General features: G+C 42.8%; 1 protein-coding gene across 2 annotated transcripts in view; it reads left to right on the plus strand.

Annotated features, from left to right (window-relative positions):
• Positions 1-7,640: 7,640 nt before the first annotated feature.
• The window catches only part of LOC308311639 (uncharacterized protein), a 54,678-nt gene continuing 39,857 nt past the window's right edge, over positions 7,641-22,461 (plus strand). Inside the window, exons 1-6 of one of the 2 annotated variants that reach the window (XM_080758407.1) lie at positions 7,641-7,950; positions 8,250-8,427; positions 10,905-11,479; positions 17,884-17,904; positions 20,238-20,300; positions 21,536-21,589. In XM_080758407.1, the coding sequence (XP_080614533.1) occupies positions 8,265-8,427; positions 10,905-11,479; positions 17,884-17,904; positions 20,238-20,300; positions 21,536-21,589 (876 nt within the window). In that variant the 5' untranslated portion in view covers positions 7,641-7,950; positions 8,250-8,264. The remainder of the gene's footprint in view (positions 7,951-8,249; positions 8,428-10,904; positions 11,480-17,883; positions 17,905-20,237; positions 20,301-21,535; positions 21,590-22,461) is intronic. The other variant, XM_080758408.1, reaches the window with a different exon arrangement.

A 22,461-nucleotide genomic window follows, 5' to 3' on the forward strand; every position in this document is an offset into this window, starting at 1 on the left:
AGTCAAGGTGAGCAGCCGTTCTTCCAAGTACACTTCAAGTCACTCGGTGAGAGATTTGAGTGTTGTCCATATAATTATGGTACATTATTTTCTTATTTTGGAATAATTTACCCCTAGGCATATTAATATATCTTATGTACTGAACTAGCAGCTGAAACATGCAGTGCTGCTGTCGATAGCAACATCTATGACAGGTTTAGTGTTTGGTTCTTATGTCAGGAGGCACCCAAAATAGTTCAGCGGCTCTGGACGAAATCAGACCATACAATTTGGGGTGCAACAATGAAAACGTATCATCGTGACCATAGGGTAATGGGTATGGTGCTAGTCATACACTGTCCTTAGCGTAGATGATTTTTACAATGTTAGGTTCATCGTTTGCTGACTCCGAGTAGGCTAAGGATGCTTAGAGATGAATCATGTCAAAGTTAATAGGTGTCAGGTGGATGCTTGTTGAGGCAGTGTGTAGCTAGCATAGGTGAAGATACGGTTTGATCCATGTTCAGAGTGGTTGCAGAGCATGGTGTTGAGCACTATCATTGACTTAACGTTAATTAAAAAAAGGAAGTGTCCACTTCATATCGAATGAAAAATGTCATCTCACCATACCCTTTACCCTTCCTCTGACATTTTAATTAGATTCTCCTCCTAAATACCACAAAGAGAGATTAATTCGTAACTTTCTGTTTATTTGTACGTGACCAAAAAATAACAACACAAAACACAATGTGTGAATAAAGTACAATTAAGTGACTCTTTTCTGACAGAGGGTGTATACAGACATTTTTGTTTTCTGGGTATAATAGTCTATTTACATTTTGGACCAAATGCTCCAGGCTCAGCAGGCTGTATGAGTACTGTAGATTGATTCCATATTAAACATTCCAGAGATGGTTTTGTCTAGTAGTCGATAAAACGTATTCTCTGAAGTTATCTTTCATTTAATCTCAGAGGCATTGCGCTCTTGCAGTTTACCTCAAAAGCTGCTGGCATTTTGCTCTCAGTAGAATAATTGCTTTTATCTCATTAATCAATACCAAAGTAAAATCACTAGATGTAAACTAAACAAGCACAACAGTTAGCTATACTTCTTGTGTATGCATTTTTGTTAACAACATCAATAATTATTGATGTTGTTTTTGCGTGTCCGTCATTTTCAATTGAAATATACAGTATGTCCTGTATTTTAAATAGCACAATAGCAAACCGCCTATTTTCTAAGAGATTTAACAAGCCGTGGCTTCTCTATTACCCACAGATGGCAATCTGCATGCATGCCTAGTACATCTTTGCTAGTCTGTATTTGTCTGGGAAAACATTGCACATAGTTCAGCTGAGCATCATTAACATGTCAGAAATGTAGGGTCTTGACGAATGATTCCCTTGACACTGGTTAGTGCTGTTTGGTGCTTTGTGGTATCCATCCTTTGTTGTGTCGGTAGGGGTGGTGAAGTTTTGGGATGATCAATGCAACAACACAACACAGAATGAGTCCCAGACCTGGCTGCTTATTTTAGCTCTTGCCTTGTCATGCTGAGTCGTATGAGATTTTGTTTGGGATCGCAGGAAAACTGATCCACAAAAAAAGAGAGAGAGAAAGCAGAAAAAATAAGTTTGGTCTTCATTCATTCAACGACTGGTTCGAAGCAAAGAATTCATATATATTTGTATTGTATGTACAGGGGTTTTCAACTGATTGTGAACCAGGGACCACCACCTTGACTAAGAATTAACCTGGGGAGGGGACCACTGTTGTGTTGCAATGGGATATGGGCTAAGATTAGTGCTTTTGTAACACTTGCTATGGAATGCATGCCATGTCTTTACTGATTCTCAAACGATGGTCCACGGACTTAACTGATATACAGTACTGACACGTGTGGCCCTATCTTGGGCGTGCCTTAGCCTTTATCCCTAAACCTTTTTGCCATATTTTACTATCTTGAAAAATATTTTAAAATGGTTCAACTAGCCGATCTACATCCACACATTATGATCCTGTATCGGCTATTTGAACTATTTGAATAGTAGTAATAATAGTAATAATACGTGCGGGATTTAGCACATGATGACATGATTATTATCGGCACATTTCCTAATAATGATGACTCAATCAGGTAACTGGTAAGCTACACTTACCCTTCATGAGATTCTAACTGCCTTTTCTGTGGAATTTCTTAACCTCAGACTTCCCTGTAATTCTGATAACATTGACGGCGACGCACTTCCACGGAACAGTGCACAAAGGTTAGTGCACTGTTCCGTGGAAGAGAATACAAAATCTTCACTTTCCTACATTACTAGTAAATGCATGGTCAGGGTCCACGGACCACCTGTTGAAAACCCCTGTTGTGGTAGAACACTGCAGGAATTGGTTATGATGGTAGATGAAACATGTGGAAATAACAATTTACAACACAATGCGCATGGCAGCCACTACAAGACAGACGGCAATGTGCAAATGACAATGTCAACCTTCAGTTATGAGCTTATAGATCGGCTATTTTCAAGTGTAAAATCAGTCATTACGACGACATCAAGGCCCGCCAAAATACATACATATACTAAATCAACTGTAGATTAAGATTTAGTCGACTAAAATCGTATGATATTTAGACTTACTATAGACTGATCAGCACCAGATTCTTTGTGAAGTCACTCAGACTTCTCGAGTACCCACACACTTACGCCTATGCAGTGGTGTAAAAAGTAACTAAACTAAGTACATTTACTTAAGTACTATACCGTACTTTTTTTTGAGGCATTTTTACTTGACTTGAGTATTTCCAATTTTCAGTACTTTTACTTCTACTCCACTACATCTCAAAGGGAAAATGTTTACTTTTACTCCACTATGTTTATTTGAAAACTTTTGTTACTATTAACTTTGTAGATTTGGATTATTATGACTAAACATAGGCTACAGTAACCACTTCAGCCCTATACATTACTATGGAGGTAGTTATGTTCAGCCATTTGAAAATAGCTGATCTACAAGCTCACAATGCGTCTGTGATGTGACGCATTGTGAGCTTGTAGATCAGCTATTTTCAAAAGATTTGAAAACTTGAAATGGGACATTCAGTATTGTTACTTTTACTTAAGTAAATAATTTGAGTAATTTTCCCAACACTGCCTATGCCCAGTACAGTTAATGCAATGCTACATATCTAGAGTCATATTGTGACTCTTACACAGCCTTGGTATGCCACTGGGCTTTGCGGAGATAATTGTGCTCAGCGACGCATCCCTTTCTCGTTAAAGCTGCTATCCGAGAGTTATTGCCAGGTGCTGGAGAAGTGTCTGGACTACATTTGCTACTACTTCTAGTAGAGACAGTAGTGGACGCTTTTTCATGATTGGCTGCCTCATCTCTAGGTTGCCTCTAAGCCAATGGGAGACCTACCCATAAAACCCGTACACGTTACTACTGAACGCCTCTACGTGAAGCCGTGAGCTGAGGCAGAGGCTGCGGCACATAAACTGATTATACTATAGATGTTCATAAACAAGATAGAGCTTTCTGAACCTGGCAGTTATGATTGAGTCATTCTTGTTTCTATCTGTTTATACAATTTAACTAGCAGCCTACATCTGCAGCGGTTGGAGGTGGTCTCCCAACTCATCCGTTGAGAAATGTAGACCTTGACTTTAGGTAAGACCCATACTGGTTGACAACTAACGCTGCCCAAATCTCATAAGCCCAATATCACCCCTGGACAAGCAGAGATAGGTAGATATTTGGGGCCCTATTTTCGTCGTTGCCTTACCTCTTATCCCTAAACTTCGGCTATTTGAAGTATTTTAAAATAAATATATATATTTTTTTAAATAATATTAAAAAAAGATAGCCTGAATACCAACGAAGTCACCCTTTTACCAACTCGCTCCGGGCGTACAGCCGGCGGAACTGGTCAACCTGGTATTCCTAAAGTAACCTACCTAACCTACTAGTAAATTATGCTTAAACGGTTAAACCTAACCTTATTCCTAACCTTAACCTCAGTAAAACAGTGGCAAAACCAAACCCTAATCCTAACCTTATAAAGTAAAACAAACTAAAGAATACAAGAACAGCTTTAACAGGGTGCAATGCACTAGAAGTCACAAACAATTGTTTTTTTTTCTTCAAACGTGTACATGTTTTCACACTAAAAGCATGGTCTAAGAAGAAGTGTTATGTAGGAAGACATTTCAACTAGTCTAACCCACAACAAACACCCTGGCTGGCTCTTACACTCCACTCCAAAGAAAATACCACATGTGCCGTTTGCACTGTGCACCACAATGTTGCTTATTATTGTCCCAGATACATTATATTTCAGCAGCTTTTTCAGAATCTCTCGGGACAGCTTGTCAGCAGACAACCTTTAACCTCCCACAGACACTCCATTCAGGAAACACGGTTTTCCTCTAGCAAAACATGTTTTTGGCAGCACTTCAAAGGTGAATATATATAGAACCTGTTAATTAGCGAGAGATTGCAAGGTTTGGCATGGGCTGTTAGTGCCGACTCACAGCACAATACGGAAAACACATTAAAGTGGTACCAGGTCAAACACTGTATTATAGCTATGGAGTGGCAAATAATGTTGGTTATACAGTAGAGGCCACTGGGCACAGCTCACCTCTGGTGCTGGTAGGTAATTGTAAATACTGTGCATGGCTTTCAAAAGAAAAAAATGACAAGGCATTTCAGTTTGCAGATGAAAGAGTCCTTTGTTGAAGCCAACTTAGCGTGCATGTTGTGGCACACAGAGGTCATCATAAGGTTTTCAGGGTTTGCTTTGGCCTCACAGGGTGCCAGGTATAGGCAAGGTTTGTTTGCCATAAAGAACAGTTCAATGAATGCCTGAAAGTCTAAAGATATTCACAGAAATGATTTGTCCAGACGCTATAAACCCCATCTGTTACACACTGTACACAGCTCGCAGGGTAAACAAAAACACTGCAAGATTATTTGCACATTTATTTGTTAATTTAAGCCTGAGTTACAAATGGATAAAACACAGAAAGTTTTACTGTGTAGCACAACTGTCAGCTCTCCTTTAGATCAGAATGTTATGGAAACTTGTCGGGACAAAGGTAAGCTACAGCTTTTTTGCTTTTGTTGCTAGGGGTAATCTTATGGAATTATAAGAGCATGATGGAAGAAGTGGATAATGGAGATGGTTAGTCATTCATGTCGCTCACGTCTGCAGAGCTGTAACTTCATATTCAAGCAACATGCATTATCTTGTGAAAACAGTGGTTAGGCTTAATTTCACAGGAAAGGTACCAGGAAGGGAGTGGGGGGGGGGGGAGGGGGGTATCAAATGGTTAGGTGATGGCTTCCACGATGCCATAAAATGAATAGTATTTCCGTGGGATTTCTTTTTGTACTTTGTTTTATGACACCCATCTGTTGGCAAGACCACTATTAAGAAAATAACACCTCAGGGTGCAAACTAAACCCTGCCCACATCAAGAACATCTCTTGTCTTGTCCTACGTCTCTCCATTCCTGAGAAATGACCAGTCATCATGACCGTGACCTTGACGTTGACACTTCTCACCCAAAGGTTACTCATGTCTTCAGGGCAGCATACTGATCATTCCCACCAAGTTTCATGAAAATCGAGTTGAGTTACACACACACACACACACACACACACACACACACCCTGCTAATGCTATGTATTTCTGAGGGCAGGGTGAACAAACATTTTCCATATTCAAATAAAAATGCAATCAATATTTCCATATTACAAGAGGATGAACTAATTGTGGTATTATCTCTTTGCAGGTTGCAGCCAAATGTTAAGTGCTGTGTAAATGAATAGAAGTGCACAGTACACACGTCACCCTCAAGGTGTTGATTGTTATACTGCTGGACGCTTCGCAACCTGTCTATCAAACGCCATGAACACGCCAGGAAATAGAGGAAGAACATCCAAGCCAAAGGCATTTTTTTTCAATTTGTCGGGATTGGGACATCTGGGTTTTTATCAGGTCCATTGCACATCGCATCATTTTAACTGTCTTGACAATGACTTTATTGCCTCGCTCACATTTCATAGGAACATAATTTAGACTTGCAGCAGCAGTGTCTTAAGAGCTAATGACTGTGACTGAGTGTATGTTCAGCTAAACACCTTATTGTAATGCTCTCCTTTTGTCATGAATTACACAAGCAAAGAAACCGTTTGATGTATTTGTGATAATAGCTCATCAAAGCAGGAGCTTTCACAACAGAGGGACCACAGTCAACTACTACAAATGTATAAAGTAGTTCTAAAACTAATACTATATAAAAGTGACAGTGATAATTCCCACAGGATAAGTACGTGCCGTGTTCTCTCTACTTCACTACAAGAAGAGGTTGGGAACACAGCCAAGTTTAAAGGAGGTCCATCTTTCAGGGCAACATTCTTGGGTGACAGCCCGCCTGTGGTCGCGTTATGCCTCTGAGTGTGGAATACAGTCGACTATAAAAACACGCACATGTCATTCTTGCAACAGAGCTTTACAGTAGCAGACGGAGAGGGACCATATGGGCTTTTGAATTGCTCTGATCCAGGGCCAGGCTCATATCAAATAATCTTGATTCACATATTTTAAACTCACAAGTCCTAAAGAGAGATATAAAGAGAGATAAAAGACTGATATGGTTTAACCATACAGCCATATATATATATATATATATATATATCAAAAAAGAGAAAAACCTTCCAAGGAAGGGACTGCACACTAGCACCTGACGAAGCTCACGGCGAAACGCGTCATGCTAATAAATAAGTTTGATGCAGTAAGTTGTCCGTCTCTGTTCCCTGGAGTGTGCAGTCTCTTCCTTGGAAGGTTTTTCTCTTTTTTGATGTCTATATGCCTGCTAACTAGACTTGCACCTCCTACGGGTCTTTTTGGATGTGCAGGATTCCCTTTTTTGTATTATATATATATATATATATATATATATATATATATAATACAAAAAAGGGAATATATATATATAATATATATATATATACCACAAAAAAAAAAAGAACGTACCATTGTAAATCAAAGATGAAATCAATATTTCTTTGTCTCTAGGGAATGTGTGTTTAATGTTTTGAGACTGCAGTATATGATTTCCCAGGTGAATATTGGGTACACTAGCTGCTTCGCAGCTTCGCTAGGTGTTTGCCTTCAGGTATTCATTCTCCAGACGCCCTCTCCCAAAGGTTCATAGACTTTTCTGAAGGAGAGACACCTGGAAAGCCATTTCCCTGCACTGTAGCATAAGATACTTCCCGTTTACTGTAATGTGAGGAGAACTGGAGATTGCCCAGGTTCTATCTCTGCAAGGCTGGGACCGAACTAAGCTGCCAGGGCATCAGGCAAGAACCAACAAAGCCCTGTTATGTGATCTCAACTTTGTTGTCATAGTTATAATAAGAATAATTACCATGACAGCCTGGAGCTGCACTTTTATACATCTGTTTTTACAAAGCAGAGTTAACTAAATAAGAATGACATTCCTCTAAAAAAGGAAGGGGATGAAACATTGGTGGGTCTGTCATAAAGCTGTTCCACCCTCTCCTCTCTTGGAATCAAGGAGTGTCTGTCTCTGGCCATCCCTCCCAGCTACTCCTCCTTAAAATGGAAGTCGGAGGGTTTGAAAGAAGGCTGGTCCGTCCCTCATTCATTTTACCTAAGGATGTGTTCCATTGAAGTTCGCTCGAGGAGTCCAGTGTGAGTCAGAACAGAACACAGACACTGTGTTACGTCACATTGGTACTGCTGGACCCAATACCGAGTCGACATACTTGCCTTGGCCTGCGGACTCGTCACTGAGGAGGCGGTACCACTTGATGCTCAGGATAGTGGATATCTACTCTGAAAGCATTTAGCAAACTTTTCATTTGCAAATCAGTGTCCAGCCGCTTGGGATAATCTAGGACTGAGAGCCCTGAGTCAGCAGAGCTGCATGGTGAGTTGCCGCGTGCGTTCTCCATGAACGAGACATGTTTCAATCTCACACGCGTGTTCTAGCTTGTCATTTGAATGTGTTTCTGCATGTTACAGTATTAAAATGTCATGACCTTTTCAACCTCTCTCCTGCTCTCTGTCTCCCTCTCTCCTGCTCTCTGTCTCTCTGTCTCCCTCTCTCCCGCTCTCTCTCTCTCTGTCTCTCTCCTGCTCTTCTGCTCTCTCTGTCTCCCTCTCTCCTGCTCTCTCTCTCTCCCCCCTCTCTCTCTCTCTCTCTCTCTCTCTCTCTCTCTCTCTCAGGGCAGTAGCTAGGCCATGTCCCCCCCACTGTGCTGGTTGCTGTTGCTGCTGCTGTGTAACGCGCAGCGTCTTCGAGCCCAGGACTATGAAGAGGATTACGAGGAAGAGGTTGTGGACACCAGGAGGAAGAACAATAAGCATCATACGGCCAACCTAATACCCAAAAATGCCCAAAAATGTAAGTACAGTGTGAAGGCCTGAAGGAGTTCCTCTAGTATTCATGTAGCATCACACACTTACAGTATGCTGCAGGCATCAGAGAAATGGTTTAATGGTCTTAACCCAATTTGACCTGATATCAATTTTTCAAAAAGAGCAGACCTACAAGCTCGTATGAGCTTGTAGATCTGCTATTTTTCAATAGCTAAAGCATAACATACACCAAAAGGGGTTCCCGCCCAAAATGGGTTTAAATCTTCTTATAGAATCAACCTCCAACCTTGAGGTGTGCATAGTTGAGCTCCATGGCCCAAACTGACCTACATGACCTTGAGCTTGAGCTATGATCACCAAATTGCACCATATGTCAGATGCTGAGTTAGAGATCTATGAAGTTTCAAGGCGCAGTGTTGTGATTTTGACACAATGTGATACAATGTGTTGAGCCGTTTCGGGCAGAGCGACATACAGCACAGACAAGAGAGCGTCATTATAACAGTTTCAGAATCGTTTTGCAGGTCGACCTACAAAAATCCTCACTTTTTCTGATGTGAGGCTGAAGTGTTTTAAGTCTGAAAGTTTAAGTCTGCTGTTTTGGAACTGCAGGGTGCAGGTGAAAAAAAGAAGTAGAACAAAAATATGCAACAGTCAATGAAGAAGCCGCTGGAGGATGTAATTAATTTGGACTGATCACATCTCCATTCATCAACACCATCCGTCTTTTTGGGATCGTTTCATGCTCTGCTACCTATAAACGTTTTATTCCTTGAGAACTCTCCGTGTCCTCAGGCACATTCTCAATATGACACATCACTGTGAAGTTAAATGTGAATTACCCTCAGCCCATTACATCCACATGCCCCCCCCCCCCCCTCTACCTCCAAGGTTGGCGCACTGCACACAGGTTCAGTTACTTTTATGTCAGCGTACAGTTGAATGTCAGATTTGTGATCTTGGGTGTCTTGGGTTCACGGTTCATGCTGATCTGACCCCTGCCTACAGCCTGATCTGTAAATCACCTCAGACTCTTTTGAAGGCGGTAAAATATCTTCACCTCCTCCCAGGCTCTGAACCACAGCTTTGCTCCCACTGAGGCACGTTTGGTTGCGTGTCACGTTTTTGTCTTTAGCCGGACATTAAAAATAATGGCAGATAATCTCCATCTTTGAAAAGGCATTGACCCTTTGGAACAACTTAACACCAAACCCTTTGATATGCCTTACTGTTTTGGTTATGCAGCATTGAACTTTGACATGGTCTGGTTTTCTTTTGAACCACAAAGCAGCTACTTTGAAAGCTGCCAGGATGATGCTCCGGGGGCCGTAGCCCTTAAAGCATGCACGTGTGACCTCCTTTTTGGTCTTACCTCTTAATATGAATGACTTCAGACAGCCTTTGCCAAGCCAAGGATCAGTAACATCATACAGAATCTGAGGGAAAAGATCTCCTTCCCCACAGAGGTGGATAGTAGGTATATGCTGGCATATGCAATTGTATGCCAGCAGTGAACATCATTCAAGTGCTTGATCATTCAAGCACTTAACACTTTTTTGCCCAGGAATCTTTCAGAATCTTTTCCCCCCCCAAAACCGGGAGGTATAATGTTCCATTACTACCTCGCGCTACATCGTCTGATCTCTCTCTAGAAGCGTTAATAATCCAAACGAGATGCTTGATTCAGAAGTCAGAAATGAGGACAGAACATTGGCGTTCTGATCAAAACCATGGAGAGCAACATAGATTTAGAGATAATAGACAGTTTTGTCGGGCCATAAACAAGGAAGTGAACGGCTGTGCACATGCACGAAATGCATCATTACAATCTATCTAACCTCGCGTCAGACTATCCACACCATAGCTATCCACCTCGGAGGAAAGTCTGGTAAGACAGGCAGTGTCGGTAGGCTAATCAGAGGCAGGTGGGCCGTTACCATGTCTAGAGTCGGACGTAGATTGTAATCATGCACGCGAAATAAGCTGCACAAGGCGTTGCCTAGCAACGGTCCTGTCAAAAAATAGATTTTAGTGATCCGGTTTTATATCATAAAAAAAGACTTTAAGACGTCCTCAGATGTCATGGGCCTCCTACTCCCCTTTGAAGCTGGGAGAGCTGATCGCTGTCTCAACAATTATGGTGCCTGTTCAGCGGGGAGCAGAACTAGAAGGGATAGTATGTTGCTCCACATGCGTGACGCCCCCCATTGAAACTCCTTACCGTCACGTGTCCCGAGGTTGTTGTTGTCTACAGTACACCCGTAACAAGACTAAACATAGGGGACATCAGTGGCTACAGACAGAGGAATTGAGAATTGACATAACTTTGGGAGATATTATTTGCCATTAGAGTAGCATAGTCAAGTAGCAGAATAGAATAGCACAGTGGCTGTGACTTGTCCATCCCTCCATCCATCCAGCGACCCTTCCATCCATCCATCCTGTAGCTGTGACTTGTGTCACAGTAAATGCTAACGTGCGAATGTCCTCTTTCCACTCCAGCGCCCAGCGAGGAAAACTGCAGCTTGGAGCTGGCCTTTCTGATCGACAGCTCGGAGAGCGCCAAGGACAACCACGCCCAGGAGAAGCGCTTCGTGGCGGACGTGGTGGACCGACTGCAGGGCCTGCGGCTGCAGACGGGCCGCGGCCTCCTGTCGCGCTCGGCGCTGCTGCAGTACAGCAGCCACGTGATCGTGGAGCAGACCTTCAAGCAGTGGCAGGGCGTCGACAACTTCAAGGCGCGCATCGCGCCCATCATCTACATCGGCCATGGCACCTACACCACCTACGCCATCACCAACCTCACGCGCCTCTACCTGGAGGAGTCGGGTCCCAGCAGCATCAAGGTGGCCGTGCTGCTGTTTGACGGCGTGTCCCACCCCAGGAACCCGGACATCTTCACCGCCGTGGCCGACGCCAAGAACCAGGGCGTTCGTTTCTTCACCGTGGGCATCACGCCGGAGGCCAAGGAGGCCTCCAACATGGCCCAGCTGAGGCTGATTGCTAGTGCGCCGGCGACGCGCTACCTCCACAACCTGCAGGACCGCGGCATCGTGGAGAAAGTCATCAAAGAGATTGTGAGTACAAATGGAGACGCTGAACTTGCTTTGATCCAACTGTTTCCCTAGTGGGTCGGGACCCATTTGTGGGTTGCGGGCACATTTTTATGGGTCCCTTCTATTTTTCGTTTCCTACATTTTGGTTTTAATAATCATTTCAAAGCATTTTCAAAAAACATTCCTCAAAAAATCATGAATTAAAAAGACAATCCAATGATCGTTTTAGTCATTTCATGAAGAAATCAAAGAAAAATCTAAGAAATTCCATAAATTAGAAAACAAATGTTTAAGAAGTAGTGAAAATGGCCGATCTGCGCCGCGTTGTTCTGCGCTTGATCTGCGCTTTTCACTAGTCTGGGTCCCGGGCAAACATCTACCGTAATTTCTCTTTTGGATCACAGGCTTAAAGGTTTGTGAACCACTGCTCACAATCTGTTTGAAAGTTGCAGTGGGTGAGATTTAGATGCTGACTCAGCTCTTCAGCTCTTTCCTGCACATAGATTAGTACAAGGTACATTTCAAATGTGATCAGTCTCCCCCCTCTCCTAGAAGTTGTAAATTAATCATTAGAATTCTGACAGAGGGCCAGTGCAATACAAATGTGTCATTTTATTTAAACTTTAAAGGTCTGGTGTAGTTTTTGTAATTAGGTTTTCTGAGCTCAATTGCACCCAAAAAAAAACCTGAACTTTGAACATTCAATAGCTTTTCTGTGGTGTGGGGTTTTCTGAATAATTAGGCTCAAACAAGTGCTGATTTGCCTGTGGACTGTGATGTAACAGTCCACAAATCCCTTATAAGACATAACAATTTGCCAGCAGATGTCACTGTTGAGGGATTTTCAGAAAGTTCAGGTTGTTTGGGTGTAATTGAGGTCATAAAACCTAAAAGAAAAAAAAAAAAGAAAAAAAAACTAGAAAAAGTGTCCCTCGGGGAGTCGGGGCACAGGTCTCCACTCTCCACCAGGGCAGGTCAGGTTGTGGCCAGCTGGTGGCGCTATAATAGGCCAATGTGAAAAGGGTGGGATATATTCCTCAGCCTAGTAGGAAAGTACGTGAAAGATTCCATGTAAATTGCACGCTGCGTTCATGATTTTTGAAACTTTGCCAATGTTAGCCAATTAGGATGGAATCTGAAATATCCGACAGATCCGTCTTGAACACATGACTATAGAGATAGTGTGTAACGATTTGCGGGATTCTTGGACAGAATCTGGAGGAGTAATATAAAAAATGCGTTTTTCAAAAGTCGTCCTCCTGGTGGCGCTATAACAGGCCGTTTTGGAATATTTGGGGCAGAGGTTCATCGTTGGCATGCAGGGAGTGTGTGTGCAAAATGTGGCATCGGCCAGGTTAACGGTGCCACGCTGGTAACAGACGGACGGACTGACACAAGCACACACACACGGACGGACGGACGGACGGACGGAGTGCAAAACATACTCTCTCCCCATGCCTTCGGCTGGTGGAGACAATGAATGTCATGAAACCTTTAAAGTCAAGTTACAGTTTGATTTACAGAATTCTGTAATGTTCCGCTAAATTGGAAAGTATGTATTCAGACATGGCAGCTGAACAATACATCAAAAGGCGTTTTGGTCAATTAGAAATGATGCATGTATTCATTTTTTTAGTGCACTCAACTTGCTTGTGTGTTATGGTTCCCAGTTGTGAGATTTTTATGCACAGCTTTCTGTAAAAGTTACAATGTTCTCTACTTAATTCTACTTGAATACCGTAATCAAAATGCAAGATGCCTGGTAATTGTTTACTGCTGGCGACGGCAGTGAATTCACATCAGAAGACAGCTTTTTTTTTAGAAATGCCCAAAAAGAAAAGCAGGCAGAGCTGAGCCAAATGAACCAAATTAAAAACAACTCCCGACCATGCAAATCAGGTCAGCACTTCCTCCCAGTGACGTGTGTAAAAATAAACAGTGGTGGAAAGTTACTAATTATACATTTAAGGTAAATTTAAGGATTTTTAGCTGCGTTTCTCCATCGGTTTTCTGATAAACGCGTCCAGTGTGCAACCACCTTTACTCTCAAGTACTGTACTTAAGTACAATATTTTGGTATTTGTACTTTACTTAATTATAGTTACTTTATAGTTACTTTTTGGATATTATTACAAAACACTTCAGCCCCATATACATTTCAGCCATTTGAAATCTACAAACTCACAATGTGTCGCGATACGACGCATTGTGAGCTTGTAGATCTGCTATTTTCAAAAGATTTGTATACATTTGAAAACCTGTGAAATTGGACATTCTGCATAATGAGTACTTTCTACTAGTGTACTTTAAATGCATTTCGATACCAATACTTTTGTGCTTTTACTTGAGTAAATGTTGAATTCCGGACTTTTGCTTGGTATATACTACTATACAGTATATACTTTTACTTAAGTAAAACAAATTAGTACATTTTCCCCACCAAAAACCTCCTACCGGAGCTGACTAACAGCGACTGCACCTGCCACCTGTTACAATAAAAAACAGTGGATCCGGTCGTCTTTCTTTTGTCATCACATACTGTACGTGTGATAATAACAACCGTGTTAAACAGAAACATTATCACCCTGGGAACCGCTCTGTAATCAGCCCTTGGCTTATAAAAATGTAATAAACGACTGTTTTGATTTGGCCTCGCACATGGGGGGTCTTTGTGTGCCGTTTGGATAGTTAGATTACCATTAAGTACTTTGCTTCTTCTTGCACTCTTGCAAATTGTTTTCCTTGACTTGGTTGATTAGGGTGATTGTCAGAAAGCCTCCGGTCTGTTTCCAGTCAGACACAATTAGAACACATGTTGCACATGCACAGCGACCTCCAGTGTGTTGCTACGGAGCTCCGTCCACAGTGATCACTCACATCTGCTCGGCATTTGAAGAAGCTTTTGTAGAAAATTCGCGGGTGCAGTCGGGAGAGAGAGGGAGAAGGAAGCCCTGCAAGACCATGCATGCACGTCAACGAGCTCCATGCACGCCACTCTTGTCTGTTGACGCAGGTGGTAGACATAAGAAAACACCGTAAAGAAAACCGTCCCTGCATGTGGGATCCGGTATTTGCCCGCCGAGCGCGGCCTCTCGACGTTTATTATTTGGCCGGGCAGTCTCTTATACGAGCTGCGACCTTGTCTTGGGCTTGCATGCAAAGCATCCAGTGGCACCCGGGCCAGCGTTGAAACTTTCATCCCTCTCTCTCTCTCTCTCTCTCTGTCTCTCTGTCTCTCTCATGGCTCGGTATACACAGCAGCCATCTGAAAGTCATATAAGCGCGCCTGTCCCGACTCACTGCGCGTCTTTTATCTCTGGAATGTCTTTCTGTTTTGGGGGGTTTGACCGCGGTGCTCCAGTGGGGGATGAACAGACGCTCACGCTGTAAAGTCACTACAGACAGTGGCCTCACACACACGTGCATGCATGCACGTGCGCACACACGCACGCACGCACGCACACAGACACAACCTCCGTCATCATCAATATACTGGATGCTCAGAAAGGCTATCAGACTGACCAGTCCATGTGGTTCGTGTTTAGCCTCAGTGGAATTTTCCTCATTCCGTCTGTTGTACAGAGAGAATGCGGCCGGCTTTCATGTTCTGAACTTCAAGTGTATATGAGTGAAAAGCAGGACCTTGGCAAGATGTTTTTTCTTTTCTTTTTCTGCTGGGAATTTCAGGTTCAGGATGTGCCTGTCAAAGCCTCGGTCACAGAATCACGTTCAGGAGCATACTGTACATACTCCTGACTATACATACATACATCTATCTATAAATGCACCACGTCTCTTTACGTCTGTGTCTGTCTGTACGTCTGTGTGTACGGCTGTAATGCACGTAACTCGAGAACTCTTCGCCCCACCGACTTCAAATTTGACACATGTATTCCACACCCCGCCAGGGAGTGCAGTTCACGGTTGTCCAGAACCGCCACAAAAGGCCTCTACCCAGGCTCTGGACAGAGCCAGCTCCATATATGGACCTGTTCTGACATCACAACATTCCATATTTGGGCATGCCTGACACAGAACTCCATATATAGGAATAAAGGAACACAGAGAGACAGATACAGAAATCTCCATACTGTATATGGGCATAAAAGGGACACAGACAGATGGGTGGGACGGGTACTCTGACACGGGTATAACGGGTATGGATCTCCAACTTACATCGTTACTGACTCGGTGCTCTACAGCCGGGCACCGGTCTAGTGTACACTAACTGTATGGATATATATGAATACATACCGTACTCCTGCACGTATTCCTGTGAGTCTGAAAGTTCAGGGGACCCCCCAGGGACCCCCACACGGAGTTGCACCACTCGGGTGTGATTCTTTTTAAACAATAATCTAAATCTACATGGTAACTAGTAATTAAAGTTTTCAAATAAATGTAGTGGAGTAAAACAATATTTAGAACACTAGGGACATCCCTAGTATCAATATCATATACATGTCATTAGACTGGATATTGTCTGTGATGGCATAAACGTGTTATATAAAAATACTTAATATCGGATCTGGAAAAGTCGGTATTGGCAGACGCTCAAAATCAAATAATCGGAATCGGAGCAGGAGTAAAAACAAAGACGTGATCGGGACATCCCTAGTACTTGAGTAAATGTACTTAGTTAGTTTCCACCACTGAGTATATACAGTACGTACATGTACTGTAACTGTATATGGATGGATATGGCGGAAACCTGCAGGCCTAGAGCAGTGGGAGTTTAATTGGTTGTTTAAACGGCCGGGTTGTTATGGAGGCCCTCATTTGTAATTGTGGCATGATTAGAGTGCACAGTTACCTCACCAAAGGATACAGTACCTGAGCTTTACAGAGTTGGAGCCGTCAGCTCTCATGGCAAAACGCAAGCTGTCTGTCTGTCTTTATTTCACTCTGTGCGTGCGTGCAAACTTGCGTGCCGTGCGTGCATGTGTGTGTGCATTTGTAGATAATCAGTCGACTTGTTATGCTGGCAACGCCCATTGGACATGTAATGTAAGACTCTGAACCCCTAATTGCTCCTGATGTGCTGGTTGGTGCCTTGCATGGTTTCCTCCGGCATCGGTGTGTGAATGGGTGAATGTATGTAATGCACAATCTATGTAAAGCACCTTGGATAAAGGCGCTATATAAATGCACCATTTATGTAAAATGAATGGCAGTATACAGCCACAGTTAAAACAAATTAGATAAATAGTGACACGTTTCTGAATTTGAAAGATAATGACCCCTCCTCTGGGACATGGCCAGGAACTTGCAAAAGAAAAATGTATTTCCATATACATAACTGTAATAAATGCCAGCTATGCCATAATGTATTCTGTTGAAAATAGACGGACTTGTCAACACAGCCTTTGAACCTTTACCAACTGTGGGTTCCTCATCCCAGTTCCTCTCGAGTAACAGACTATCTACAATCTGTGACCTAATGACATGTATGCGCATTGTATATATTCATTCTTTCTCCCATGAGAGAATTTGAGCTCTTTCTCTCCTGCTATTAGCCTAATAGTCTACTAGCCATGCCAGCCCATAGAGACCCATTGTGAACCTGGATATGTTGAGTACACCAAGGTTTAATGTTAGAAATGTTGAGTATGGGTCCCCAGCATTTAGAAACTGCCGGATGCTAACTTGCGCAGGTTGAGCAACTTTCATAATTGGCATAATATGTGACCATTAACAACCTATAGAAGGCAAAAAATCAAAATTTCATCATGCTTTTTGTAGCATGTGACGTGTCTAACTAGGGGGTTTTCATGATGCTGAATCAATTGCAAGCATTAGTTTTGCATTAGTTTCATCAAAATTAGACTAAATATATTGACAATTTCGTCAACAAATAAAAACTAGACAGACATTTTAGGAAGGGACTAGTGGACAAGAGATCCAGTAAGTAAAAGTAAAAGTCATTTTACACTTGGTTTCATGCTGAAAATAGCAGATCTACAAGCTCACAACGTGTCATGCTGCAACACGTTGTGAGCTTGTAGATCTGCTATTTTCAGCTTTGTGAGCTTGTAGATCTGATATCTTCAGCAAGTGTAAAATGAGCCATTACGACACCGTCAAGGCCCGCCAAAATACATTTTAGTCTACTGAATCAACTGTAGATTTAGTCAACTAAAATCTTATGGTATTTAGTCAACTAAAACTAGACTAACACTAGCATTCCAGGTGACTAAAATGTCACAAAAACTAAAATCAAAATTTGCCCAGCACCTGGCCTTTTCACTTTGGATGTGTGTGTACTCTAGTTAAGTGCCTTAATGCTGACATACCTAAATGACGCCTATATCTCAAGGCTAAAACATGTTCCATTTCAAAATGAAAGCCCTTGAGCGCAGCATTTTGACTATAGCATCTGACATCATCTTCATTTACTCATCTCTTGTGTTTTTTCATTCCCACAGACTCTACTGGCTGATGAGGGGGTAAGTCTATCTATGTAATATATTGTATAATTGTATAATTGGTGGCCTTTTCACACTTTTCTTGATTTATGATGTATCTGACTCATTCCCCATCTTTGGTCACACCTCTACCTCTTCAGAGCCCACCTCACCCCCCAGCACTCCTCATTTATTTGCGTCTGTACTTGTTGCTCATCTAGATGGATGCTAGACTGGTAAACCTGATGTATAGGCTACTTAATTGCACAACGGAAATAGCAGACCTTATTATAAATATATGGACAGTGCTGTGGTGCTGTATATTAGGTACTGTGGCACGCAGCTACTGATAAATGCTGATGTGTATGTAATATGCCAACGTACTTTGCACATACAGTACATACATCATACATCTATTTATATTTTCCTATAGTATAAAACTATACTAACTCTTTTTTGCGCTTGTTTTTCTCTCTTCTCTTTCATTTTGTTTAATTATTATAGATAGATAGATCTTTATTTGTCATTGCAACGTGTACAACGAAATTAAAAGTGCCAACCAATCAGTGCATTATATCACAAAAACATGACTTCTTGTTATTGCACAACCCCAGCAGCACTAATGCACAAACATGTAATTTCAGCTGTTATCGCACAGCAAACCCTTATTGTACTTATGATAGCAGAGAAAACTAAAATGTGTCGCAGCAACAGATCATTTTTTAGCAGCATTGAGTGCAACTACCGCTGTGGGATAGAAGCTGTTACTGAATCTGTTGGTCTTGGACTTGATCACTCTGTGCCGTCTGCCTGATGGCAACAGTTCAAACAGTGAGTGACCGGGGTGGAAAGTGTCTTTCATAATGTTCAGAGTTTCTTTATGACAGCGGCCTCTATGTAGTCCTTCCAGTGTGGGGAGAGGGCAGCCAACGATCTTCTGTGCTGTATTTATGACCCCCTGGAGCTTTTTCCTCTGCGCCACTGTACAGCTGGACCTGGTGTACCACACACATATGCAGTATGTCAATATGCTCTCCATGGAGCACCGATAGAAGGACACCATGAGCAGTCTCTGTGTGATGTTGTTCCCCCTGAGCACCCTCAGGAAGTAGAGTCTCTGCTGGGCCTTCTTCAGCATCTCAGAGGTGTTCGTGCTCCAGGTCAAGCCCTCCTCCATGTGGACTCCCAGAAAACGGCAAGAGGACACCCTCTCCACACAGTCCCCATTGATGAACAGGGGTGGAATGACTGTTTCTTTCCTCCTGTAGTCTATGACCAGCTCCTGGGTCTTGGATGTGTTCAAGAGCAGGTTGTTCTCTCTGCACCAGTCCGTCAGCTGCACCACCTCATCCCTGTAGGCAGACTCATCTCCCAATGTAGCTATGCTGCTACATTGTGCGAAGGAAGCCAAACGAAAATAAGTGTGACTCTTAAGGCGCATTCATACTCCAGTACAACATTACGTCATTGGCCGTGGTGGTCAGATATCACCACTGTGGTCAGCTATCACCACTGTGGTCAGCTATCACCGCAGATCCCGACACCTCTCCTCCCAACAGTCCTTTCAGGCGGGGGCTATCACCTCGTTCACTGATTGTTCTGGAAGTCGGGTCGGCGGTCCACCTGGTTTTGCAGGCAGAGGCGCAAACAAACAGAGCAGAGAGAGTGTGTGTGTGTGTGTGTGTGTGTGTGTGTGTGTGTGTGTGTGTGTGTGTGTGTGTGTGTGTGTGTGTGTATGTGTGTGTGTTGAGCGAGAGAGAGAAACCATGGGGGCGGGGGGGGGGGGGGGGGGTTAATGCTTAAGGACATCACCGCGAGTATGAAGGCCTCGACTCATTATGAAGGTGATAGGTGAAGGTGATAACTTATCACCTAGAACTGGAGTATGTATGAGCCTTTATGGGCCATGTGTGCACAAGATGCAACAATAACCTTGCACCTTGAACCTTGACTTATACAAGCTCACAACGTGTCGCGGATGCGATGCTTCGTGAGCTTGTGCAGTATGTATGGTCTGCTATTTTCGCTGCACAATGCCATGATCGGCATTTGATCACAAATTAGGCTTCATCCAGAATAGATGGAAAGGTTGTTTACTTTGTTCACATTACGCTATGTGCTGTGTATGCTGTTTGCTTTATTTGCTTTCCACAGATCCGAGTTTGTTATTCTCATTATCCAAGCAGATGCTATGTTTGATGTCTACTTGCTCTCCTTGTTACTTTGTTGCACTTACGTATTTTCCTAGCACTCTATTTTCGTATGCTGCTGTTTGTCGATTAGGGGTCGTGCCATTTACTCTGATCTGGCAAAATCCTGTCTGCTAAATGTCTTAAAAAAAAACAAGTCTGTGCTTTGTTCCCTCGTCTCTACAGTGTCCCCTCGCTCAGAGTGTGTGTGCGTGCGACAAGGGCGAGAGGGGTCCCCCCGGCTCTGCCGTAAGTATTACCTCACCCCACGTTCCACCGCAGTACATTCCACGGTCAAGAAGATCACATCCCTTCTTGGGAAACCCACACATATTCGTCTGATGCCCCTTAATAGGCGTTAGATAGCCTACAGTAGATTGGCCGCCATGAAGAGGAGCATGGTACAGTGCAGCCGACAAAGGAGCCCTTGATGCAAACAGTGTAGATAATTACATGGTTTTGGGGGGGTGGGGGAGGGGGGTGGCGTCCGGGGGGTTTCGCAAATTGTGCGGTTTGTTAAAAAGCACATTTCCCTGGAGCAGTGAGAGTAGCGTGAATGCCTTGCATTCCTCTAACAGAGTTTACTGTGAACAGGCCTTAACACATAATGAAGGAGTCTCCAGACCCGCTTGAAAACATTAAGTTATATGGGAAGATTTCGGCGGACGCAAGTGTGTTTTCTGGCGCGGTATGGCGCTAAATAAGATTGAATTAAATGTTTAATCTTCTCAGAGCCCGGCTGTGATGGGAACTTGTTGTATACTGAGAAGGTCACAAAGCAGAACAGGCCTGTGCGGTACTGCTTTGATGTGCTTTCACAGGATGAGTTGGGGTAATTAATGCCATAAAGCTAATGGGCTAAACAGAGACGGATGCTTACATCGTAGACAGCAGCTGCACAATGGTTGGAGCACTGCTCGTGTGCAAATGAAAGCTTTACTGTACACAAGTGGTTTTCAAAATGGGGTGTCTGTGGACCCCCAGGGGTCCTTGAGGTGGTTCTAGGCTAGGTGTTCGACTATTTCAAACATTTAACAACGCAAATCTTGTAAGTAATATTTTCTGATTGGGGTGTGCAGTCGAATGTAATTTGGGGGTCCTTGGCATGAAATAGTTTGAGAACCACTGCTGTACAATACTGAATAGGGCTACACACAAACACACACTCGTGCACACGCACGGCGCACACCCACACAGACGCACACACACACACACACACACACACACACACACACACACAAACACGCACCCACTCACGCATGCACACACGGGTACGCACACAAACAGGTACGCACGTGCGCACGTACGCACACACACACACACACAGGTGTCAAAGGTGTACAAAAAGTAAGCAGCTCGTCAATAGAAAATGATTATATAACACCATTTAAAGCATTGCAGCTGCTGTCAATTCATATCCAGTCACACTGCACCGTCTGCTTTTCGTTTTACCCTCGACATTATGTCCTCCAACTCTCTTACAGGGCAAGAAGGGTCGTTCCGGGGACGATGGAACCCCCGGTGTAAAAGGAGGCAAGGTACAGTGTTGATTTTGACAGAAATATTTTAATTTTAGTTTTAGTCATATTCTCTTGAATAGTTTTCATTTAGTTTTAGTCACATTTTAGTAATTTTTGTAGATTAAATCTACAGTTGATTTATTCGACTAAAAGGTATTTTGGCGGTCATAATGACTGATTTTACACTTGCTCAAAATAGCCGATCTACAAGCTCACAACGCGACGCGCTGCCTGTGACACATTGTGAGCTTGTAGATCGGCTATTTTCAGCATGCAACCAAGTGTAAAATGAGTTGACTTATACTGGATCTCTTGATCAATAGTCCCTTCCTTAACATTTTTGGTCTAGTTTTTATTTGTTGACGAAATTGTCAATATATTTAGTCTTAGTGTTAGTTATCATAGCTTATTATTTTATTTATTTAGTTCCATTTAGTTTTCATCAGTGAAAAAGGGTAGTCGACGAAAATGTTTTGTCATAGTATTAGTCGACAAAATCAACACTGAGCAAGGTACAATAAAGCCTCCTCCTGCCTTTTCACTTTATTCTCTTTTCTTGTCATACTCTTATTTGTTTACTTTCATTGAGCCTTTTATTTAACCAGATAGAAATGAGATTAAACCAGGTATAAACAAGATTAAGAATCTATTGTCTTGGCCAAGACAGGCAGCAGCATGAGTAAAACCAAATACTGTACAAACACAAGGAACAGACAGAGAAAACAGAGAATTAATATTACAATATAGAAATATAGAGTAAAGTGAGTTAAAACACAATTACACAAAGGAGTCCGCCTCCGTTTCTCTCATTCTGTATCGAATAGCATTTGATGGAGCTAATTCAGCAAGTTGTAAGTCATTCTGCAACATACTCCATGCAGAGTGTGCAG

The sequence above is a fragment of the Protomyctophum bolini genome (assembly GCF_963924005.1).
Source record: "Protomyctophum bolini genome assembly, chromosome: 24".
In the NCBI taxonomy this organism is placed as follows: Eukaryota; Metazoa; Chordata; class Actinopteri; order Myctophiformes; family Myctophidae; genus Protomyctophum; species Protomyctophum bolini.